Source organism: Vombatus ursinus, unplaced genomic scaffold (genome assembly GCF_900497805.2).
Source record: "Vombatus ursinus unplaced genomic scaffold, bare-nosed wombat genome assembly UNPS02014799.1, whole genome shotgun sequence".
Classification (NCBI taxonomy): domain Eukaryota; kingdom Metazoa; phylum Chordata; class Mammalia; order Diprotodontia; family Vombatidae; genus Vombatus; species Vombatus ursinus.
Window position 1 is genome coordinate 49,373,545 of NW_020954577.1, and position 26,398 is coordinate 49,399,942.

The 26,398-nt window shown below is 39.9% G+C and overlaps 1 protein-coding gene across 1 annotated transcript in view; it reads left to right on the top strand.

Moving 5' to 3' along the window:
- LOC114050669 (3-hydroxyisobutyrate dehydrogenase, mitochondrial-like) overlaps positions 1-26,398 on the top strand; it is a 141,525-nt gene that overhangs the window by 97,355 nt on the left and 17,772 nt on the right. Inside the window, exons 5-6 of the mRNA XM_027872530.1 lie at positions 23,048-23,181; positions 24,927-25,003. Of these exons, the coding sequence (XP_027728331.1) occupies positions 23,048-23,181; positions 24,927-25,003 (211 nt within the window). The remainder of the gene's footprint in view (positions 1-23,047; positions 23,182-24,926; positions 25,004-26,398) is intronic.

Genomic DNA, 26,398 nt, shown 5'->3' on the forward strand with positions numbered 1-26,398 from the left:
AATGCCAAGAGACAGTGGTCACCTTCTCCCCTAAGTTCCCATTATTTCCACCCCAGAAACCACTGCTTTGCTGTTAATGAGAATCAGATCTAAGACAGAATTTTCCTTTACTGGTTCCTCCCCCTTTTTGAGGATGGAATGATCTCCAAGGCAAGTCACGGAGTTATTAGCATCTTTGTTTTTGGTAGAATGAGAGAAAACTTCAGCAGATGGCTCGATAATTAAAGTCTTCCATTCCATCTATGTGATCTGCCAGGCTTGTTAGCTGTTTTCCAAGCACACCTATTTCCTCTCTCTTTCTAGGGGTTTGTAGTATGCCACCATGACAAAGTCACTTTTGTTTCTCTCACCATTGACCTTTACCCAAATATTCTTCATGATGTTTCCCCTGTCACATTCCTGGATTTCCTCCTAAGAGTATACTTGATTAATGAACAGTTGGTATCCTAACCTCTTTTTACTTGTCCTCTTTGTTTTTGAGTAAGACAGACTCATCCAAAGCCATCGACAGGTCGTGGGGTTTATTCCTCCAGATCTCAGTGATACCTGAGTCCAGAGTTGCTGTCTTGCACTATAAACTTTGCTTCCTTTGTTTGTTGCTTAAATTTTGGTCATTTGTATATAGTAGACATTTGAAGCTATGGATTTTTCCATGTAAACTAATGCATTTTGTATCTGTTCTAGTTTACACGATCATTTCTCCAAATAAATCTGAATATACTCTTCGAACATCCATTTTCCATTGTAAGGATAGTGGGCTGGAAAATTCGATTGTTTTTCAGTAAATAATATTAACCTATGGAGATGTAAATGAATCCTAACCATTGCAACTCACATTTTAACTTGTCTAAGTCATTTAAGGGTTCGTTCATGCTTTAATTTGATAAATATTGTAATAGTCTTATCTTTAAATTTTGACTTAATAGAAAGCATGGAAATTGTAGGTCAGAGTGTCTGAATTTGCCCTGTTATTGTGTCTGTAAGTTTTCTTGCCAGTGTTTAATTGATTTTAAAATGATGACATCATTTTTAAAAGATTGATAGTGAGTCATCAGTATTAAATTATTTTTACAGAATTTGGATCTTGGTGTTATTTTTTTTAACACAACAATATCTTGCTGGCCTTTAAAAAATCAGAAATACTGATGTTGCTGTTTATTTCATTATATTATTTATGTAGATAGATAGATGGACTTGCCAAGCATATTTTTTTAATGTTGAGGGTCAAAAGGTTTTTTGTTCCCTTCTTGTCATCAGGATTTATTTTCTTTAATCCTAGGATTAGCCTTTTGGCCCTCTTCGGTACTTTTCAAGTGCTATTGTGGTGCTCTGTCTGACATTACAGTTACCAGAATGTAATAGTATTTTATACATTCTCTCAGGCACAAATAAAAGGACATCTTTTGGATTCTGTCCTCATGAACAAACTAGTTCTAAGCTTTTTGGCACAGCCTTCTCATCTGTTATTTCACTATTGTTTCTAGAGTGTGATTTAGCACTTCAGAAGATTTTAAAAAATACTTCCTTATCCTTATTTCTCCCTTCACTTTTCTTTCCATCATAGTTTATGTACTTTTTTTAAAGACAGCATTTTATTTCCTGGTTTTGGTGCTGATATGTGTTTGAGATGTTATTATTTTTGTATTTGGGGGGCAAGTTTAACTTCTAAACCCTGTGGAATCTCCTCACTGCCTCTTCATAGCAGAAACTGTCTCGTTCATATTCTGATTTTAGCTTAGCCGGTTTTTATACTTGCCCCTGCACTGCAGTGATTCCCTGATGTTTCCGATTTAACTCATTAGGTACTCTGGCATCAGATGATGCTACCAAAGCTATGTGCTGGTGTAGGATTAGTTGTTATGGGTTATGGGACATTCCCTGGTCTGGTATGTATAGCGAGTGTGCTAAGCATAGGATTGGGGTTTTACCTTGGGATTTTAGCCTTTTGCCTTCCAGTTGGCTTTGCACACTTCTCTGCTGTCTCTGTTTTCTCCTACGAAAAGTGAAAATCCTAAGACTAATCACTTTTCCTGCTTAGTTGCCTCTTGAAAACCAGATTAATGACAATAGATGTGTTCTGGCACCTTCTTAATAATTCCAATTTTATCCCATTGAGGGATCCTTTTGCTTACCACGTGGAGTATTCAGAATTTCACTCATTAAAAGCATGTACCATGTCTTAGTAACCTTGAAGGCTATATACTCTGGTTGATATTTATAAAGCTAGAATCCAGATTTAAAACCAACGGATTGGTCATTTCTTGTTCTTTTGTTTGCTCTCAGGATACTAGGCATATTGTTTCTACATTCACCGTGTACATGAGTTTGGAGGGGAGTTGAATACAGGGGTGAAGAGGGGGAAGGCCACCCTGCCATGCTTAAAGGGTGACCCAATATAGGATGTGCATTCGAAAAGGAAAAGTGACTTCTCCCCACTCTGCTCTAGAATTCATCCTTGGGAACCCAGATAAGGAACTCTTCTGACCTTGACCTTCAGCTGTACTTCTTTGTAATATATGTTTTGTCTTGTCACATTCTCTAATTGTACCACATGTACATGCCTTGTCTCCCCAGTAAGACTGTATGGAAGAATTGGTTCTGGTGGTTTGTATGTTGGAAGCCAAATCCCATAGAAATGAGAATGTGGTTTGTTGTATCTCTGAGCCAGTCTTCTTACCCTAAGATGCCAGTGTCACCATCTTCTCTCACCCCTTGCTGCATCTTTCATCGTCTCTCTTACTGTTGTACGTTGATGCTGAGAGCTCTCCTCTGAACTCCTGCATCTCCCTGTGGTATTCTCACCCTACCTTCAAACTTAGTTCATCATTCTGTCCTCTTGCCTGCTTCTCCTCCCACCTTCCCCATTTTTGTGGGTGGCACCATAATACCATCATGCTGCTCAGGCTTCTCACCTCAGAGGTTCCTTGGACTCCTCCTTCTCCTCCAGCCTCCACGTCCAGTTAGCTGCCAAGGCCTACAGATTCTGTCTCCACAATGTCTCTCAAGTGGATTCCTTTCCTTCCACTCGCATTCACCACCACTGTAATAGTCGTCTAACTTATCCCCCTGCCTCTAATCTCTTCCCCTCTACTACATTTTTCATGCAGCTGTTGGATTAAATTTCTTAGGGCACAGGTCTGACTGATGGTGCCATTCCTTTGCACAAGCATTTTCAGTGGTTACCAGGAGAAATAATAGACTTTTTATCTTGGTGTAAGGTACCTTAGCATGATTCCAACAAACCCTCCAGCCTTCATTCCTATCACCTTATTTCCCACCCCTCACTCTGCTCCAGCCAGATGTAAGTACTACTTGTTCCCAGGTTTTGTCCTTCCCTTTCTTGCCTCCGTGCCTCTAGGTGGGCAGTTTCATGCCTGGAACACACTCTTTCCTCCCCTCTGTTTCTTGAGATCCGCTTATCCCAATGGACCCGGGCAGGGGCCACCTTCTCTAAGCCCTTCCTGGACCAACCCCAGCTGAAAGATTTCCTAGTGTCCTTTGCCTGGGTCACTCCTCGGCCCACAGAATTGTAATGTTAGGACTAAAATGGACCTAGGGATTGTCTGAGAGCCCCTCTTCTCTTCTTACCACTAAGAAAGCTAAGGCAACTTGGCCAAGATTGACCTGGTGGACTTGGGACCCAGGTCCTCCAACTGCCAGTCTGGGGCTTTCCCACAGGGCCTGGCTGCCCTTACCTTGCACCCTGCAGTGTTCAGTTTGTCGTCCTTATTTATGAACGTGTGGCAGCCCCATTAGATCCGACCTCCTAGGGGCAAGTTCTGCCCCTATTCTGCCCTATGGCACAGCGTTTTGTCATTTGGTCAGCAGTTAATGAATGTGTGGGTGTTGCTCCTTGGAAGAGTTGAACTGGCCCATCTTCAGCCCTGGGCAAGTTCTCCAGGAGGACCTCGGGGGATCTGAGAAGGGGGCTTGGCTCCTGGGTTTCATAGAGTGGAGGGGGACCCAGTGTTTAACCGGGTGTACCTCACTCATGCGACCTTTTCCCTTTGACCATCCATGTCACGAGGGCTGCCTTCTCTTCTTTGCAGTCCAGTTTTTCCTAACACATCTTTGATCATCTCTACTGGCCTCCTCTACTCACTCCTCAGCTGCCCTTTTCCCATGCCACTGCTTCTCTCCCCTTTTCTCCTTCTTTACAAACTTGGCCCAAAATGTATTATTTATACAAAAAAAAAAAAAGAAGAAGAAAGGTGTTCCTGTTGACTTTTCCCTTGTTACCTGGAAATTAACCCCTTACTCCCTTACAGAGGATCAGGAAAGAAAATGGGGAGGGTGAGTGGGAGAGGAGAAAAGGGGTAGCAGAACATCTCTGAGGGCTGCTGTAGTAATGGACCTTGAGATCCTGATCTGTTTTGCATTTGTAGTGTGCACTCTTGATATAGGGGTGTGTTGTGTTCCATGAGGAAATAGATAGTTGTCTAATCACAGGATTATTGCATTGTGCATTGCAGCCTGAATCTAGGAGGCAAAAAAAAGCCAATGCTAGATTCAGTTATTAAAGTGTCTAACATATTTAGTACTCTGTTTCTTAAGGGATGAAAGATACATTATTTGTTCTTAAATGCACTGGTTAATGATGTTTTGAAAATTGTTTATCGGAACCATTTTAATGACTTTTATCTTTAGCTTACAGATGCCTAGGCTTCTTTTTCTTGTTATCTAATATTATGGATGATCTTGGTCTGGGGTGAGTGGTATGGAATTACTTTTAAAGGTTTAAAAAATAAAGGCTAAAAAATCTCCCTTTTTGGCTTTTTCCCACCCTCGAAGAAGCCCCCAAGCCTTTCTTTTCTGAAGTATTTCAGAACACTGGGCCTTCTGGAAGCAGCGCAGCCCCTTGCGTTCTGCTGCTCCTTCAGCATAAGCAGGTCTATTGTGATATTTATCTGAATTCAAACAAGGCTAATTAAAAGAGCTGCTGACAGTTGTTGTGATCTGACTTTGACTGCAGCTTGATGGTCATTATGGGTAAATAATGAACCAGGTCTGCAAATGGAGCAGCTGCCAGCGCGGGATAGAAGAGCGGCTATCGCTTCCAATTTAAGGATGTATCGACCGCTTCCCTTCTCCCTGCAGATCTTCTGCAGAAAACGAATGTTTTCTGCTGCTGTGTATTGTGGTTTCAGCTGTTTCAAATATCACCTATAATTTCCTTCTTTAATATTTAACTTAGCACATTATTAGCTTTCAGAGCTAACAACTTTTCTGTTTCAAAGAAGTTCAGTTATTTCTTTATGTGTGATAAAACTAGCTAACCAGCTGTGGTTTATTTATATGTATTTAATTTGTTTATTATTCAAGAAACTGTAAGCGTAGGAGAAAGGAGAGGGACAGCCTTAAGAAGACTTATTTTCAAATCCTCTACGAATGTTTTCCTTTGAGAATGCATGGTGTTGGAGGCCTCAAGGCTTTTGTTTTCTTAAAGGTAGACATCCTGTTTAGAAGAGTGCCCAGACCTTAGCTTCGGTTTTTGTTCTGCACATCAATAATTGGAGAAATGCTTTGATACGGAGCCCTATTTATCAATACAGAGAAACCGCAGCGACTTTCATTAAAATGCTATTCTGAATATATTGTCTCTTCATCATGAGCTTTGCCTTGTCCCATTAGCAGGAAGGAACAGGTGCATTAAAGGGAAGAGAAAAGGCAAATTGCAATCACAGATTAATAGAACCTCCCTATAGACTCCCCCCACCTTTGAAAATGCGGACTCCAAATTTAAAAGTCCCGTTCTGGACAATGATGCCCACCAGTACTTCACAACACCTCCCTGGCATTTGTGCTGTCTGTCTGCAGGATGGAGAGCAAGAGAACTCTGCTTTGTGCATAATGCAGCAGGGCTTGGGGATCTTGCTGGGAGGAAATGATCCCACACATGCCCCTGAAAGACAAGCCTTACTTTGAAAAATAATGATGAAAAATTGCCCATTTCTGTATGTGTTTGTGACTGTGTGTTTCAGAAGGGGCTAACTAAACTTTGTTTTCCTGACCATAGAATAGTGCTATGATGATCTCTGAGCGGTTTTTTTCTCTTGTGTTTGCTTCCTGAATAATGCCAAAAATAATGTTAACAAGGGGTGATATTATGCTGGCTTATGTTAAAGCAGATCACCTCCTACCATGTTTGAAGCCATTCATCTGTGTCCCCAAAACCCAAGAGAACATCTGACATGGGCCCTGGAACAGAAACAGTGATCGTTTACAAATCAAACATGGCACGCTCTAAACTGATTGTGCACGGCAATCTTTTCCAGAAAGGACAACTAATTGAACATGATAAAGTGTAAAGTTAATTAACACCCTTAAATTTGTTGATTACTTTCACGGGATTATATTGTTCGTGGAGTAGCAGCTTTCTGTCCCAGCTGTCGCCTTTTTTTTAGCCAATGCCCTAGTAAACAATAGAGACACCATAACAAGTCGTAAATGGTCCCTGTGACAGCAGCCCCTTGTGAGGCTGCATCTGTAGAAAATGATTAGAACAATTGCATTTTAAAGACGGCTCACATTGCAGCCCAAGTCCCATTGGCCCTCTTCTTTATCTCTTTTGATGGCAGACTGGTTAAAACATTTAAGTTCTTTTGAGTAAATTAAGTGATTTACTGTGTTGAGTTATACAGCCATAGAAGGGCTTTGTGGACCTTGCCAGATTGGGATAGCACTAGAAATAGGGTTCACTTTGGTCATTGCTTCTTAGACACCTAATCCTTTCCTACTTGGACTGTTTTAGTCCTTCCTTCACTATCCACAGGATTTGAGGTTTGTCCCCTTCTCTATAACTCTAGGTAATTAGTGTAGGTGCTGTTTTTACAGTCTGTATGTCATAACTTTTTTGTCCAGCTTTCCTATGAACTCCCAAGCAGGCAGCCTGGGCTACCTTTATGATTGGGGCATATTCCCAGGACATACTGGCTTTGTTCTTCTGTATATGATTTATCTAACACTTCAAGGTTTAAAAGAATTTTTCTTGACAATGACCCTATAAAGTGACCAGTGAAGGCATTATTACCCACATTTTACAGATGAAGAAATTGAGACAGAGCAGGTTAAATAACTTAGCCAAGGTTCTACAGCTAGTAAGTTGAAGAATTGGGATTTGCTTCCATGTTTTCTGACCCTAAATCCAGTATGTAAGTGTGAGGGTGTCTTATAATATACAAGAATGAGTTTAAAAATCACTGTGTGCAAAGAAGCCTACTACAGTTATCCCTTCCACATTACAGGGGTAGGGGCACAGCGCCCCCATGATCTGGAAAATCTACATAAAATTTTTTGGCCCTCTCCATATCAGAGAAGAAGTCTGAATTTTTCTTCTTCTTTTATGGGGTGTTTTTAGTACCTTATTGTAAAATTTTGGTTGGTATTATGTAATACTATACATATATTTTATGCATTTCTGAGTTTCTAAACTTTTTCTGTGTCATCTGCAGCTTCTGCAAAACTCCCAAATAATTTCCATTTCATTTCTTATGCTGACCCATAGTAGGGAAAACCACAATGGGGAAAAAGATAACTATTCCCAAGTCAAATGCACGTGTCCTTCTGTACCCCCCTTCCCACCTCCCACCTCCATCCCCTAGAGCTGAAAGTCATAACTCTTGTATCGGTATGTGCCTGTGGCTTAAGCTTTTTATGTGTCCTTATGTGTAATATAAAGCTAGAGTATGACAGGAGAATTAACTGAGTATATTTGTCAGAATATCTGAGGAAAAAGATATTTAGGTTTAGTTTTTAAAGCCTCTTTCACAGGTAGGTCCAAAAAGACGAAAGTAAGGTATGGAAAGAACTAAAGAAGAAATAGCTTTGACTGGATTTTAGCTCCATGTCTGAATTGCTCATGCATCCATTAAAATCATCCAGGTTATCCATTGATCAATCAATAAGCATTTATTAAGCCCCTGGTAAGTTACAGGCACTGTGCTAAACGCAGCCACAGAGGCTCTGCTTATCAGCATCAATCGAGGCCTAAAAAAGAGATGTGTGATTCCCAGGGCATTTGCAGTGTCATGGAGGAAGTCTTTTATGGGGCCAAAATGGAACCAATCAATCAGCAAGCATTTATTAAGTTTCTGCAATGGGCCCAGGCCCTGAGCTCCATGCTGGGGACATAAGCACAAAGAGGGAAACAATCCTTATTTATAAGGTGCTAACATTCTTGTGAGAGAAACGTAAGTACGTACATGCATGCTTATATACATGCATGCACATGTGTACTGCATAAATATCAAGTGCATTCTGGACGTGGGGATGAGCAGTACAGAGTCATGAAGACAGGAGGGACAGGGAATGTTGTCTGTGGGGCGCAGAGGAGCCACTTTGGTTCCACTGCAGAGTGAGAGAGGGGAAACAATGCCCACTGAGACTAGAATAGTTTCTGTGTGGCTGTAGAGGCAGCAGAAGCCAGGAATTTACATAGTTGGACGTGCGCTTTGGCAGCCGCCGGGAGGACGGATGGACTAGAGGCAGGGAGACCCTTGAGGAGGCTGCTGCCAATCATCTAGGCCAGAGGGGATAAGGGCCCAAGCTGAGATAGCAGCTGTGTCTGGAGAAAAAGAGTTGGATGCAGAGGGCGTTGTGGACGGTTAAATGGTGAGATCTGACAACTGTTTGGATGGGCAGGATGAAGGAGAATGTGTAGTCAAAAGAAGTCACGGAGGGTATGAGCCCAGAAGGTTGGAATGATGGTGATTGCTTCGACAGAAACAGGGAAATGTGGAAGAGTGTGATGGGCTGAATCCCTCCATGTGCTCCTGGTTTTGTACCAAGCCTCATAATGTTAGAGGGCCTACTTAGTGAAGTCTATGATTTTTTTTTTTTGCCTTTTTTGGTGAGGCAGTTGGGGTTAAGTGATTTGCCCAGGGTCACACAGCTAGTAAGTGTCATGTGTCTAAGGCTGAATTTGAACTCAGGTCCTCCTGACTTCAAGGCTGGAGCTTATCCACTGTACCACCTACCTGCCCCAAGTCTATAATTTTTCAAAAGAGATCAGCTTAACCATCCGTGTTTGAAAAACTAAATGGATAAAGAATACCTATTATCCAAATTGTGACAGCAGCTGGGTGGTTGTTCCATTGAGCTAGTGCGTCTGTACGTATGTTTGGTTCAGATACTGCAAAAAGACAAAGAATTGGGCCCAGAATTTTTAAAAATACATTTTATTGATAGCTTTTTTTTTTTTTGCATCATGCACATTTCCCACTTTATCTCTCAGCCTCCAACTCCAAGAGAGTCATGCCTTATAACAGTAGCACATTAAACAAGGCTGACATCTCTAGTGTTCCACCCATAGTTCCCCCCCCAACTCAACAAAGAAGGAAGAGAGGTACCTTCATTTTTTTTAGAGCCAAGCTTAGTCATCATTACAACACTGATTTTAAATTCTTTCATTGTTATACTTTCTGTTGATGTTGTGGTCATTGTCTATGTTATTTTCTAGTTCTGCCTCTCTTCACTTTGTATCAGTTCATGTATATCTTCCTATATTTCTTTGAATTCATCATATCTTACAGCACAGTGATATTCTATTATATTTATATATCACAACTGTATAGCCAGTCCTCAGTCAGTGTGCATCTATTTTGTTTCCAGTTCTTTGCTACAACCAAAAAAAAAAACCCCTACTATAAATATTTTGGTGTGTATTGGGGTCTTTCTTTTTGTCATTGACTTTGGAGTATATGCCCACGAGTGGCATCTCTAGGTCAGAGGACAGAAACATTTTATTTACTTTCTTAGAACAATTCTAAATTGCTTCCCAGAATAGTTGGGCCAGCAGCAAATACATTAATGTTCCTGTCTTTTTTTTTCTAAAATAAAAGCTTTATTGATAGGTTTAATTTTTATATTACAGACATTTATGTATTTCTCTCTAAGAGGTCTCCTGTAACAAAGTAAAAGAATTAAGCAAGGCTTACAATACGGCCTCTTCAACATTTGTCATTTTCCCTGTTTGGCAAATTTGCCAATCTGATAAGTATGAGGTAGAATTGCAAAATTGCTTTAATTTGCATTTTTAATTAGGAGAAGGGGAGTAAACATTTATATAATGCCTCCTACATGGTAGGCACAGAATCAATTAGTAGTGATTTGGGACATTTTTTCATATAGCTGTGGATAACTTGGATTTCTTCCATTGAGGACTGTCTATTCATATCCTTAGATAATTTATCAAATTTGGGAATGACTCTTATTCTTGTAAATGCGAATCAGTTCCTTACATATCTTGGAAATGAGAACTTTATCAAACTTGCTGCAACTTGTTGCAAAGATTTTTTTCCCCCTCAGTTAAATGTTTCCCATTTAATCCTAATTTTATTAGATTTGTGTGCTTAAATTTTATGTAAGAAAAATTACCCATTTTATCTTCTGTGATTTGTTGGTCATGAAGTTTTTTCCTGCCTATAGATCCAATAAGTACTTTTACCCACATTTCTCTAATTTGTTTATGATATGACCTTTTATTTTTAGGTGGCATATCCATTAGGAGCTTATCTTGCTATAAGAGTGAGGTGTTGATATAAACCTAATTCCTTTCGTGCTGCTGTCCAGTTTTCCCAGAAGTTTTTGTCAGACAGGGAATCATTATCCTGGTCACTGGGGTCTTTGTGTTTATGGAATACTAGCATTCTAGGTATATTTACTTCTATGTGTTGTGCAGTCAGTCTGTTTTACCAGTCAATCTCTCTTTTTCAACCAGTACCACATTGTTTTGAGAATTATTGCTTTGGAGTATGGTTTAAGAGTACGGGTAGGCCTCCTTCATTCCCACCTCTTTTCATTATTTCCCTTGAGATTCTTAACCTTTTTGCCTCCATATGAATTTCATTATTTTCTAGTTCTGTGAAGTAATCCTTTGTTTGGTAGTTTTATTGGTATGGCAGTAAATAAGTAAATTAATTTAGGTTATATTGTCATTTTTGTTATTTTAACTCATCCTACCTAAAAGAAATCAATAATTTTCCAACTATTTAGCTCTCTATTTCTGAAAACAGTAGTTTGCAGATATGTTTATATAATTTTTTTTGGTATGTATCTTGATATGTAGGTTCTCAAGCATTTTACGTGTTCTGCAGAATTTGAAGTGGAATTTCTCTTTTTATCCATCCCTGCTGAGTTTTATTGGTCTTGTATATATAAGAATAGATGATTTGTGTGAAATTATTTTATATTTTGCAAATTTGATGAGGTTATTAAATTTTTGGTTGACTCTAGGGTTTTTTTTTAAGTACACAATCATGTCATCCATAAAAGTGATAATTTTGTTACTTCTTTGCCTATGCTAATTCCCTCTATTTCTTTTTCTTGCTTTATTGCTGTAGCCAGCATTTCTAGTACTTTGTCAAATAGAAGTGGTGGCATTAAACATCCTTGTTTCACTTCTGATTTTATTGGAAAGTATTCTAGTTTATCTCTATACATATAATGGTAGCTCTTGGTTTAAGGTATATGCTGTTTATCATTTTAAGGAAAGGTTCATTTATTCCTATGTAAGTGTTTTGTTTTGTTTTACAACAGATAGGTATTGTGTTTTGTCAAAAAAATTTCTACATCTGTTAGCAATCATTTGATTTTTGTTGGTTTTGTTACTGATGTTGTTAACTGAGTTTGTTAAACTAACCCTACATTCCTGGTATAAGTCCAACTTGGTCTCAGTGTATAGTCTTTTTAAAAAATTTATTATGTTTTTATTTTTGATTCTGAATTCTCTCCCTCCCTCCATCCCCTAACCTACCTACTGAGAAGGCAAGAAACATAATACCCATTATACATATGAAGTCATGTAAGACATAGTTCCATATTAGCCATGTTGTGGGAAAAAGCAAGAAAAATGAAGAGATAAAAAATGCTTCAGTCTACATTCAAAGTCCTTCAGTTCTCTATCTGAAGGTGGTTAGCATTTTTCATGTCCTTTGCAATTGTCACGCATCTCTGTATTGATCAGAGTTGCTAAGTCTTTCACAGTTGATTATAGTTACAATGTTGCTGTTAGTGTACAATGATCTCCTGGTTCTGCTTTCTTTGCTTTGCATCAGTTCATACACCAGGTTTTTCAGAAACTATTGACATCATCATTTCTTACCTCACAGTGGTATTCTGTCACAATCGTATACCACAACTTATTCAGCCATTCCCTTATTGATGGACATCCCCTCAATTTCCAATTCTTTGTCACCACAAAAAGAGCTGCTAGAAATATTTTTATACATAGAGATCCATCTCCTTTTTCTTTGGTCTTTTTGGGATACAGACCTAGTAGTGGTATTGCTGAGTCAAAGGGGATGCACAGTTTGATTTCCCTTTGGGTATAGTTCCGACTTGTTTTCCAGAATGGTTGAACCAGTTCACAACTCTCCCAACACTGTGTTAATGTCCAATCTTTCCACATCCCCTCCAGCATTTGTCATTTTCCTTTTTTGTTGTATTAGCCAGTCTTATAGGTACCCTAGAGCCTTTTTAATTTGCATTTCTCTTGACAGTAGTGATTTGGAGCTTTTTGTTCATCTAACTATAGATAGCTTTGATTTCTTCTTCTGTCCATATCCTTTGACCAGTTATCAATTGGGGAATGGCTCTTATTTTTATAAATTTGGCTCTGTTCCCTATATATTTGAGAAATGAGACCTTTATCACAGAAACTTGCTGTAAAAATTCCCTCTACCCCCCACCCTCGGTTTCCTGCTTTCCTTCTAATTTTGGCTGCATTCTTTTGGTTTTGGTGCAGAAACTTAAACTTATCCATTTTTACTTCCCTTGACCTTCCCTATCTCTTATTTTTTCATGAGCTCTTCCCTTATACACATCTGATTTTTCCATGTTCCCCTTATTTGTTTATGATATCACCCTTTGTGTCTAAATCATGCACCCATTTTGAGTTTATCTTGACAAATAATGTGAGATGTTGGTTTATGCCTATTTTCTGCAAGACTGCTTTCTGGTTTTCCTAGCATTTTTTTTGTCAAATAGCGAGTTCTTGCCCCAATAGCTGGGATGTTTGGGTTTATCAAAACTATGTTACTATGGTCATTTACTTCTATATACTGTGTACCTAATGTATTCCACTGATCTACCACTCTATTTCTTATTCAGCATCTGATTATTTTAATGATTAACACTTTGTAATATAATTTGAGACGTGTTACTGCTAGGTCCCTTCCTTCACTTTTTTTTCATTGATTCTCTTGATATTGACCTTTTGTTTCTCTAGATGAATTTTGTTATCATTTTTTCTAGTTCTGTAAAATAATTTTTTTGTAGTTTGGTATGGCACTGAATAAGTAAATTAATTTAGGTAGTATTGTCATTTTTATTATATAGTTAGGCTCAGCTTATTCCTGAGCAATTAATATTTCTTGTTATTGTTCAGTCATTTTTAGTTGTGTCCTACTCTTTGAGACCCCATTTGAGTTTTGGGTTGGTTTTTCTTTTGGCAAAGATACTGGAGTAGTTCGCTGTTTCCTTTTCCAGCTCATTTTACAGATGAAGAAACTGAGGCAAAGAGGATTAAGTGACTTGCCCAAGGTCACACAGCTAGGAAGTGTCTGAGGCCAGATTTGAACTCAGATCTGTCTTTGTGTGAAGAATGTTTTGTAACTGTGTTCGTGTAGCCCCTGCATGTGTCTTGGCAGGTGACCTCCCGAGTGTTTTATGTGCTGTCTCGCAGCTGTTTGAAGTGGAGTCTCTGTCTCTGTCTCTTACTGCTAAGTGTCATTGGTAATGTTTAGAAAGCTGATGGTTTGTGTGGATTTATCTTATGTCCTGCAACTTTGCTAAGGTTGTTCATTGTTTTGACTAGTTCTTTGATTTATTCTCTAGGGTTCTTTAAATAAACTATTATGTTATCTGCAAAAAAATGATAGTTTTGTTTCATCATTGCCTATTCTTACTCCTTCAGTTTCTTTTTCTTGTCTTATTACTATAGCTATCGTTTCTAGTCCAATATTATGTAATAATATTGATAATGGTTTTCCTTGCTTTACCCCGATCTTATGGAAAAGCTTCTGATTTATCCCCATTACAGAGAAGACTTGCTCTTGGTTTTAAATACATAAGACTTATCATTTTAAGAAAAGCTCCATTTATTCCTATGATTTCTGGTGTTTTTAGTAGCAATGAGTATTGTATTTTGTCAAAAGATTTTTCTGTACCTATTGACATAATCATATGATTTTTATTGATTTTGTTATTAATGTGGTTAATTGAGTTTATGATTTTTCTAATATTAAACCAACCCTACATTCCTGGTAATATCTAACCATAGTTTTTATGATGACTTGTTTAGTCTCTTTGCCAGCATTTGATTAAAAATTTTTTTAATCAGTGTTCAATAAGGATTTTGCTTTATTTTCTGTTTCTGCTTTCCTTCTCCCTGTTTTGTGTATCAAGGCCATATCTGTGTCATAGGAAGAAATTGGCAGGATCTCTTCTTTTGTTTTTGCAAACAGTTTGTATAGTATTAAGATTAATTGTTCTTTGAATATTTGAAAGAATTCACTCGTGAATCTATCATTATCGAAGAGTGGAAGGTAGGCCAGAAACACAGATTGAGATGAATATTGAAGGAGGTCACTTGGATAAGCTCTGAATTTTGTGTGCATTACACACAGATAGTACCAGTTCTGTCTCCCCAAGTCCCTGGTTTCCTTCAAGATTTAGTTCAGATGCTGCCTTCTACATGAAGCTCGTCCCAGCTGCCAGTGGAGCAGTCATGACTTGGTGTCTACCTATGTGGCATATTCAGTGTCTATACTTATATGTTGTCTCCCCTGTGAGAAGGTAGTCTCCTTAAAGCAAGAGTGGTTTCACTTTTGTTTTTGATGCCACGAACTGCGATAAGCACTGAGGTACATAGTAGGAGCTTAATAAGTGCTTGTTGCCTGCCAGCTCCCAGATTTCTCTGCTCAACTCTGAATGTCCTCTGGAGGTTCAGATACACATGTCGAATCTGTGACCAGACATTTCTCCTGAAGGGCTTCAGAGAGAGGCAAGAGGAAGTGGAGACACTGGAGAGAGGACTTTCTCAAGAAGTTTAGACACATCAGGTAGTAGAGTTTAAGACACAAAGATGATAACATCCTAATGAATTTTTTCTTTGTTTTTTAAGGCTGGGGACAGACAGAGCATGTTTGTAGGCAGGAAACAGCCACAAGATAGGGAGAGATTGAAGACAAGATGGGGATGATATCTGGGGAAATCTGCTGGAGAAGATGGAAGGTGATGGAATCATGTGTGCTGGTTGAGGGGTCATCTTTGGTAAGGAGAAGGGCTCTCTCTATCTGAAACTGGAATGAAGATAGTGAGAGAAGACATCCAAACGATATGAGACCAATAGGAGGGAAGAAGGGGGAGCTTTTGGTGAATGCCCTTAGTTTTTTTGAGTAAAGTATGATGCAGATACCCCAGCTAGAAGGTGGAGTGAAGGGGTTCCATGGGAACTTTAGGAGAGACAAGAATATTTAGAACAGCATTTCTGGGAGATGGGGTAGCTGGCTTATGAGGGACGAATAGAATATTTGTCTAGTTGAGATTAGATAATGAATTTGTAGTAGACCCATTCAGCATGGGTCTGTTCAGCATCATATAAATAAAATCAAAGGAGGTAGCTGGTGGAAGTTTTCTAGGGTTGGGGTTTGGCAAGGCATAGTTGGTGATAGTATAAGGATATGAGATTAAAATGTAGAGAATAGTGCAGACATGAACAGATTCACCAAGGAGTCCAGAGAAAGAAGGAAAGAGAGTACGGGGATGATGGCCTGCAAAAGAAGAGAAGAAAATGGAGGAAATGTAGGTCAGTGAGAATTAAGAGAAGGTTAGGGATTATAAAAGACAGAAACAATCAGATAAAGGAATTTCAAAGTTTGTGTTAAAGGCAAGATGAGTGATATCATTGAAGTTTTCTATAATGAAGACAAGCAGTAGGGAGGAAAGACTGTCAGTCATGCAATAAATTCATTGAGGAAAGACCGAGAATGTCCTGGGAGGTTGTAGGGGAGGCATAATAGGAAACAACTACAAGGGTTTGGGTTGGGTGATAAATTTGCTTGATGTGAACCTCAGAGGAGGAGAATGTGCTCAGTGAAAGGAGAGAGAGGAAGAGGAGAGTCTGGAAGTGACACTAGAGTAGTGAGACTCATCCATTGTGACCAGTGAGTCAGGGGAGGGGGAGTGTGATATGAGAGAAAGAATAATCAGCACTGGAGAAGTTGAAGAGGGAAGCAATGTGGCTCATTAAGAGGAAGCCGGGCCTCAGTGAGGGCCAGAAGAGGGAGGAAGAGATTTAGGATGATAGGAAGCAGCGTGTTCATTATGGAGCCAGCATTCCAGAGGGCACAGTGGAGTTGGAGTTGTTATGTCATTGCTGTACCAAAATCCTTGTTGCCTCACTTTTGACTGCTAAGTAGAGTCCAGACTCCTCACCAGAGCATTAGGATTCTCCATAGCAGACATTGTGGTAGAACAGAAGGTTCTCTAGTTTGGAGGCCAAGGACCTGGTGCTGCTACCTCAGAGAAATAACTTCTTCCTCTTTCAGTGTCAGTGTCCTCATTCATAAAATGATCTCTGAAGTCCTTTCCAGCTCTAAAGTGTATGGTTCTTGCTTGAATTCTGAGCCTGTCCTACCTTTATAACTTCATTTTCTTCTGCTGCCCTTCATGAACTCCATACTGGACTCCCCATATTCCCCTTGCTCATTTGGTGCTTTTCCATCTCTGTGTTTTTATTTACATGCTTACCTGGGTCTGGAATGCATTCCTCCCTATTCCCTTGGCCCTTTGGATTTCTTACTGTTCCATCAAATGCCACCTTCTCCATGAAGGTCCTTCTGTAATCAGTTACAGCCTTACCTGTTTGGCCTCACTTCATGGTTTGTCATATAATGTTAGAGCACTCTGTTCTGGCATCTTCTCCCATGTTAAACTTTAAGCTCTATGAAGCTGGGGATCATATTGTGTTTAAATTTTATGTCTCCCTTAGTTCCTGGTATAAGGATCTGTATGTGGTGAATGTGCCCATTAATAGATATTCTCAGGCTGGCAATACCTGGTGAACCCTGATGGCTTCTTTCTCCTCTGATTGGTGAATCCTCCTGGAACCTCCATCAGAGGAAATCTCCATGTCAGCTGTGCTTACTTCAGTCTTGGCTGAGACAATAACTGTCCAAATTACTTTTCTATCGTGCCTCCCAAGTGGAAACCTTCTACCCTGCCCCCCGCTTTTCAGCAGCCTTTTATGTGTTCTTCATTAGAATGTAAGCTCCTTGAGGGCAGGTACTGCCTTTTTTTTTTTTTTTTTTTTTTGCTTGTATTTATAATCCCAGTATATGCTATGGTGTTTGGCACATAGTAAGCAATTAATAAATGTTTTATCTCTGTATAGCGGATATCCAGTGAGTATTTAATTTGTTGGATTGTAGCTATTTTTAATATCAAAAGGTAGAATAAAAATTCTTTTCAAATTCTAGCAGCTATAAACCTAGGTTCTCATAGTATGAAATACTATTTAAGGGAAGTTACTTTAAAAAGAGTCACATATGTAGCAGGCACCAGAGCTGTGATTTGAAGCCCAGTCCTTGAACTCCAAATCCAAATGTGCTTTACGCTGTCCTACCTTGAAGGAGTTTTATTTTTTTGAAACCCTAAAACTATGTGCAGCCATGTGCATATGTCTGGCTGTTCCTTCAGGAATTCTAAACGGCTCTATTTTTGTGAAAAGAACATCAGCTTTCATTGTGCTCTGGCTATGGAACTCCCCTGGGTGGATGGTACAGGGGCTGGGTGATGGCTAGGGAAGTCCTAGATTATCTACTTAATGTAAGCCCTGTACTGTCCTATACTGTGCTAGAGGCCTACACTGTACCTCATCCTAATGCTCCAACTGGCCATTTAGCTTTGAGCAAATCATCTCCCTTTTCTAAATCTTCAGCTCTAAAAATGGCAGGACCCAACTTGTACTATTTGCCTCATAGGGTTGATGTGAAAATCAAATGAGATAATGATTACCAATTTAATTATAATCATTATAGATTACAATGCATGATAAGTTGTACTCCACTATGACATATAACTGTATGCTGCATTATTGCTGTATTGGGACCCTGTATTGGATTTGGCCTCTGGGATTACCAGATACTCATCTGGGGTACAATCTACATTTTGGTGTCTGCTCTCACGGGGTTGTGAATAATTGAAAAAAACAAACCAACCACACACACATTACATATACATACATTTGCCTAGAGATTCAAATGTTGGATGGAGGAAAGAATTGCAAAATTCTCTAAGCATGTGTGATAAAATGAATTGTTCTTTTGCATGTGAGTTTTTTACATTTATTTTTTACATGAAATAAGTGTTTGAGCAAGTGAGAAAGTGCAGCTGTCAAAAGCTTAACCAGCTGAGAACTATTGTCATCATTAATTTTTCTCTAATAAATGACTCTCTGAAGCTATTTAGCAGCCTGTAATGTAGCTACAAAGCTATTGACCTGTGATTGATAGTTGTGACTTTTGTTTGTGAGCTTTGATTGAAATTGTTACTTAATTTGCTGTAGGTCAGATCACTGGAGCAGTCGTAAGCCTAGGTATGGGCATTGAATAAAACCAGTTCTCAATGTTGGAGGGCATTAATGTAGTGATCTCTGCAGTCATGCTGGGAAATATTTTGGAAGCCAACATGGTAACAGTCACCTGTACTTTTAACGTGATCAGAATGAAATAGGCATAGGTCGTAAAAAAGCCGTCCTTTGAGACTGCCGTACAGAATCAAAGAATGTGTCCTGAAATGTAGTCATGGTTCCTGGTATGTGTGTGTCCTTTTGGGTTTTCAGAGATGATCTCATTTTTCCAAGATACGTTGGCTAACATAATGCTGACTTCTTACAGTGCCGGTACCTAATTGGTTAAAAATAATATGAACCCCAATAGGCTGTTTGACTTTGCACTGGTGAGGTAGTTCACAATTTGAATGAAATGTGGTTCCTCTTACTTGGGCTTTTTAAGTATAAAGATAGTGGGTTTAGGTGGATAAATTAAGTTCAAAAGTAGGCCATTACTTGCAGCTGTCTCTTCTAATGGGCTCTGGTTTTATACATGTCCCAGAGTCTTATGGTGTTTTCATTCCCAGCTCTAGTGTAAATATAAGACATTGGCTAATAGCTCATCCACGTAGTATCCTTGTCTTAGACAACAGGATTTGACATGAAAATTGTGAGCTGATATTTTTAGTATCAATGAAGAATGGCTTTTCCATTTCTCTCTGAAAACAATGCTGATAATGTGTCTGGCCTGTTTTAAAGTTAATAAGATTCTTAGTTGGATCAAATCTATTTCAGTACTAGCCTAATTTTTGTAGGTCCTGAGGCTTGAATGATATTTCTTTGTAATCATTGCATACGCTGTGAGTTTTAAAGAGTGTACTCTAAGAACTAGGAACACAGATTTAAATAATACCACCTTCTGAAATGGAAGCTAATAAGAATCAACATAAAATAATAATAACATCTAACATTTAAAGAGTGCTTTAGGGGCAGGTAGGTGGCACAGTGGATAGAGCACCGACCCTGAAGTCAGGAGGACCTGAGTTCAATTCCGGCCTCAGACCAAACACTTGACACTTACTAGCTGTGTGACCCTGGGCAAATCACTTAATCCCAATTACCTAAAAAGGAAAAAAAAGAAAAAGAAGAAAATAGTGTTTTAAGGTTTGTGAAATGCTTTCACAACAACCTTGTAAGGTAGACACTCTTGCTATCCCCATTTTACAGATGAGGAAACTGAGTTTGAGAGAGGTAAAATGACTTGCCTAGGGTCACACAGCTCGTAAGTGTCTGAGGCAAGATTTGAACTGGGGTCTTCCTAACCCCAAGTCCAAAACTATATTTCCTTTCTAATACTTTGGATCTGACTAGTCAGCTTTAGAAGTAATCTGTCCTAGGTTACTATAAGACTAAGGTGCCCTCTTGGAAAGAATGGCAATAAACTCTCAATTACAGTATGTCTCTCGTCTCTCATCAGGAAGTATTGTACTGATTTTTTGGTGACTGATAAAGAATTTTGAAAAAAGGAAATTTGGGCAGTAAGAATTTGCCAGGACTGAACCAGCACTGTCCAAGGAATAAGGTCCTCTGTTTCGAGGTGACTCATAACAGTTCCTAAAGCAGAAATGTGCTTGAAATGGAGAAAAATCATGTTATTAAGCTTCCCTAGGTTGTTGGAAATTCTCCTGGAGAGCATCGGCTCAGTTGGTTCTGACTGTGTTCTCCCCAAGCAGCATTGTCATTTTTATAATTGTGTTTCCTTTTTGTATCTCCCACAAGGAAGAAGTGCCCATAAGAATCAGTCCTGATTCCCAGGCCAGGTAGAGCTTCCCTTGTAAATTACTAGCTTAGTATTTTGGGTGAAAGCTTATTTGCATTACTGGTTTCCCTAGAGTCTGATCGAGTCTGTCTAAACTGATAAAAATGAGTTTCTCAGTGTTGAAGCAGTGGACAAGTGGATTCACAGTGATTCTACCAAAGTGCTGCTGCCACGTGAAGTAGATTAGTAAACTCCTCTCTTGAGCACCGTCTTTTAGCTACAAAACCATCCATTTTGTATCCTCTATGCCAATACAGAAGAGGAAGAAGATAAAAAAATTTTTTAAATCAATTTTAGCCTTAAAATTCGATGCTTACCGAACAGGACCTTTTAAAAACAGCCTGAAAAAAATAGCAGAATTAATTTAAAGTTTTAGTCCTTATACCTGTTTACCTCTGGTACCACTGCATTGGCCAAACTATGATATTGCACAGTGCCCATTGGAATAATCCGTCTCTGAAGACCTCAGCATAGAATCTTATTATCTGAAATTTTCATTTAATGCATTTGCTGGCAAATGTATACCTTTTTTTTTTTAATGAGAAAATCTAAACACAGCAAACAGACATCACGAGCTTCACGGGTCAGAGAAAATTCAGCAAATAATTATTTAGCACCTACTATGTACAAAGCACTGTGCTGAGCCCTGGGAATATAAAGACAAAAACTAAAACTAGTCTGTGCCCTCAGGGAGCTTACAATGTCATGGTGAGAATGCACTGTGTACCGTATTTCACTGCATAATCGTCACAGATTTTATGCCAAATTGTTTGCAGAAAAGGTGGGGTGCGACCATTATGTGAAACTTAAAAAAATTATGCTGGTATTACTTAAAAATAATTTATTACTATTAAGTGGCAGATGAACGGGGCAGGGAGGGGGAAGATGCGAGGCTTACCATGTCATGTGACTTACTCATGGCAGCTTTGCCCGCCTGCCCACTCCCCTTGCGCCTAAGGCTCTTCATTGGGTTAAGTGACAGTACTGTTAGTACCGCAGCACTCTAAACAAGCCACAGGTTGGCTTTCAGAAATATACTGATGATGCGCGTGTGCTGAGAATTCTAGGCTCGTGGCTGACAAGTCGCAAAAGATAAATGCGTATCCATATGCCTCTGGTGAATACATCGCTGCTCTGTTTACCTTTTAAGCGGCTTCCATGTGATAATTATGTGATGACAGGTTGTAAACTAATTTTTGGACTAAAAAAACAACAAGGTGTGATGATTATGCTGTGATGTCGATTATGTGGTGAAACATGGTAAATAGCTAAGCAAATATAAGAAAATTTGATTCAAGAGAAAGAAAGCATAAGGCGGAGAGGAAAAGGTATCATGGTAGAGATGGTAGCTGAGCTAAACCTTGAAGGGAGAGAATGATTCTCAGACGTGGAGATTAGGAGGGAGGACGTTCTAAGCAATGGGAAACATGTGCAAGAGAAGTGAGAGATGTTATCGTTCTCCAAATCCTTGAATTTAAGTGGTCCTGAGGTGACCCTTCTTTCACATGAACCTTAAAAAGAACTAGATGTTGCTTGGGGATAATGAATCAATGAGGGGAGAATAGAATTAATATTTAGAACAGGACTGGGCATTTGTTTCTATCATGCTCGTTTCAGACTTCAGTCTTTTAAAAGGCTATGATTCCTCATTGTGAATACTCGAGTGAAGACTAGCGCTTTGCCCAAAATCTTAGCATTGTAGAGGGGATCCCTTTTCTAAGACTGTCAGGTGCTACCGAGATAAAGATGTGTGCCATTGGGCTTGGCACTAGGATGCTAAGGTTAGGCTGGAAGGAGCCCTGGAGGTCATCATCTCTTCCAGTCCTCCAATGTAACAGATGAGGAGACTGAGACTCGGTGTGGGGAGGGTAGGGAGTGGCTAGACTGCATGTCTGCCCTCTGATTGCTAGGCTAGCTAAATGCGAAGTGCTCATCACTGAAAGGCTGGCTGACCATGAGTGGACTAAATTTTGGGCCACATCAACTCATAAAAACTGTCAAATATCATCAAAATATTTCAGTCATCATTTTTCGAACACCGAAATGGTACTGCCCTAAACTCTCTTTGTATCATCCATGATTTCTGTGTGCGGAAACATCCCCGCACTGATTTGTAATGTCTGCTTTGTTTTGGCTTTATGATTTTATACATGCTTCCACATGCAGGGTGACTCTTCAGTCTCCGCAGTGTGGAGGCTCGCTGCTCCATCTCTCCTCATCCTGTGTCCTTCTCAGGTCTTTTCATAACTCCTCCATCGGGGATTCCTCCGGTGCGCCGGACCCCTTCCTTGGATTCTCACAGAGCGCAGTCCTCAGGCCTTTTGTCTGGGCCTCCTCCCCTTTGCCTCGCCTGTCTCCTTATGGGATCACATGTGAGCCTAGGCACATCATCATGGACAGTGCGCCCAAGCCTGCGTACCCAGCCGTGTGGCTTCCCCCTGCTCTTTGGGCATTGTGAGTCATGTTGGTAGAGTACCTCCCAGAGCAGTATTTAGGCGTGTCCTGTGCCGCAGTGGACACGTTGGGATCGTGGAAAGCATTGCAGAATGCGCTTGGTTTGTGTCGATGATGTTTCACTGAATTTTATTTGTCTGTTAGTCCAACCACACTTTTAAGATTCTTTCATAATGTTGCCCTGCATTTATTCTCCACTGCACATCTTTTTTTTTTTTTTCCAGGGGTGGGAGCCGCTCGAGCTGGGAACCTGACGTTCATGGTCGGAGGACCGGAGCAGGAGTTTGCTGCTGCCAAAGAATTGCTCGCGTGCATGGGATCCAATGTGGTGTATTGTGGAGGGGTGGGAACCGGACAGGTAATGTGGAGGCTTGAGGAGATGTAATGAGTTCATTTTCATTTTTCTTTTGGGCTTACATATTCTTTTCCTTCTGTAAATTTCACATTCACTTAATTCCCTTCTCTCTACTATACTTTCTCAGTGTCCCCTATGTGACAAGCACTGTTTTGAGGCCCTGAGGCTACAAGTCCCGCCCCCTCAGGAAACTTTCATTCTACTTAGGGGAACTAAGGGGGGCCAACAACACAGTCACAGAAAAGTAAACAGACCAAAAACCTCAAACCCAAAACACCCCACACATGGATTTGGGTGAGGGCACTACAAGCAAGGCAATCAGGAAGGGCCTCTTGGAGGAGGAGGCCAGGGAGCTGGACCATAACGGTGTCTGCAGGTTCCAGTGCCTTATAAGCTTTTGCTTGTCATTGACAGTAACAAAACTCCCACCACTTCATAAATAGACTTGTAAAAGCTTCCTGGAGGCGCACGTGATTCTTCACTCACATCGTTCACCACCTCAGTGCTAGAAACTTTCAAATACATTTCTAGTGAAATGACTTGCTTTCCCTCACCTGAGTGCCAGGCCTTTGTGCCCAGCTGCTTGCTGGGCTTTCCCACGTCACGCCTCTCGTTTCTCCTCTGTGACTGGCTGTCTCTCCCAGGCTCTGGGCTCTTAGTGGACTGCCGTAGGCCCATCCTCTTCCATTCTATTTGGGTATCGGGTCCCCTTGATTTTCCCAGTGAGTGCTCCTCCTGGCTGTCCTTTCTTCTCCCGTTGGCGGGGGGGTCTCTTTGGAGGTCAAAACTGTTTCCCCTTTGTGAACACTCTTGTCTGTGCACCTCAGTGCCTCACACAGTTCTTGGCAGGAGCTTAGTGAATGCTTATTGATTGCTCCCTCCTGGTTCCCCAGGTGATCCCAGGCTGCTCACCCACCTGGCTTCCTGCACATCCCACGTTCCCCTCTACTTCACCTGACTGGCAGAGTAATCTTTCGTGACTCCATATTTCCTCCTGCTTCAAATCTCTGCAGCGTTTCCTGGCCTTCAGCTTCCTCCATGATTTTGTCATGTCGTATGTAGTAAACCATATTTGTCTTTCCTCCCCAGCTGTGCTATAATTAAGCCAGTTTCCTTGCTGTCTCACTTTCATCCTTTAACTTATGTCCATTCTCTTTCCTAGAATCCCTTTCTTTGTTCCTTCTGCCTCTAAATCCTGTCCACCATTAGAGATCTGTTTCCTCCTCCAAGTCTTGCCCCTAGTGCTCATTGGCTTTCCCCTTTCTCTGACCTCTCCATACCCAGCATCACCAGCTGAACATGTGTGACCTGTGATCTTGCTTGGGGTCTAGCTCAGTAACCCTTGTTTGCTTTTGCATTGTGTGACCTTGCCTCACCAGTGGGGAGGAGCCCACAGAGGGACCTTGTCAGTCACTGGTACTGGGGAGAGGGACTGTGAGGTCATCATGGTATTGACTGGTTTTCTTAGTGCTTAATGAGCCTACTTTGCCCAAGTCCACTTTCACTTGTAAATTATGTTCAGAGGAAGAATATCGCCCTCTGTGTTGTTTTGTAATGTTGACCTAAAAGACTAAACTCCATAGTATTTGCCTGACTACCAAGGAGAGACTCAGACACTTGGGAGCATAACCAGGTGAGAGTTATCGTTAAGAGGCTAATGGAACCAGGTACAGACAAATCTCCTTTGGAGGTGATGGGACAAAAGCAATCCCATGACCCAGTGTGGTGACCATCTACTTTATTTTCAGGCAGCAAAGATATGCAACAACATGCTGTTAGCTATCACCATGATCGGGACTGCTGAAACAATGAATCTTGGAATCAGGTTTGTTAGCTTTTATGTTTTTAGGAACTCAGTGTGTGTGTGTGTGTGTGTGTGTGTATACACACACACACACATATATATGTATGGTGGGAAAATAGTATTTACGAGACACATAGGAATTTCTACCACAAAAATTTTTGCAATTGTTTGGAATATTGGAATATTCCAGACCTTGCTTATTTGACCAGAGGGTTGGGCCTTAGAAAACACAAGCTTTCTTTGTAAGAGTCATGAAGTGCCATTGCATTTTTCACATTAAAAGTTGCATTATCATTTTTGTTGTGACATTCCTATTTCTTCTGTCATGTTGAAGTAGGGGTTACAATCACTGTAAAATGTTAATGTACCTTAGCAATAGACTGAACTGGCATGAATGGTAGGTTCAGTGAGCGGTGTAGGTCGTGTGCCACATTCCCAGATCATTATTTGACTTTATTTAACTTGAATTTGGTCCTCCAGACAAATACTGCTAAAAAAAAAAACCTCCTGGTGATTCTATATTTTCCACATAAAGTAGAATTCAGTCCTAGAGGTATATTTTATAGCCAGATCTCTTATTACACTAGGCTAGTTTTTCACCCTTGCAATCAGAAACCAACATTTCTTTTGCTTATTAAAATGTATTCACACATATACGTAAATGTTATTATGTAGATGGCTATGTTATTTTACATATAAATTACCCAATATTTTACCTAAATTGTTTCAAGAATTTTCTTTTTTCTATTAAAAGGAAGGAAAAAAGCGTTTGTTAAACACCTGCTATGTACCTGGCCTGTGCTAAGTGCTTTTACAAATATTATCTCCTTTGATCCTCACAACAATCCTGTGAGGTGGGTGCTATTATTATCCTCATTTTACAATTGAGGAAACTGAAGTAGAGAGAGTTTAAGTAACTTTCCCAGGATCACCCGGCTAGTAAGTATATGAGGCTGGATTTGAACTTAGATATTCCTGACTCTAATAAGCATTCATTTCTTTTGTAATCCCATGTATTTTTATTTTGTGTATTTAAAAACTTTATCCTGAGGGGTTCATAGGCTTCACCACATTGCCAAAAAGGTCCATGACATTAAAAGGTTAAGAACCCCTGTTTCAGATACACCCCTAAAATTGCCCACCTCAAAGTAAAGTATCGAACACATTTAATGAAACTAGAATAGTATAACATACCTTTCAACTTTTGATAAAAGCTACAAAACAGCAAAAAGCATTTGATTTTAAAAAAACAACACAGTAATGGATTCACATTTCCTCTTAATTACCATATCAAGATGCTGTTGTTTTATTGAATGGCCCTTGTCTCAGATGTTGGACTATCTTGACCTATTAAGTTGTCATGTTGTAATTGAGATAAAAGAGGAATTTGCTTTGCATCAGTGCTAATTGGTTTAT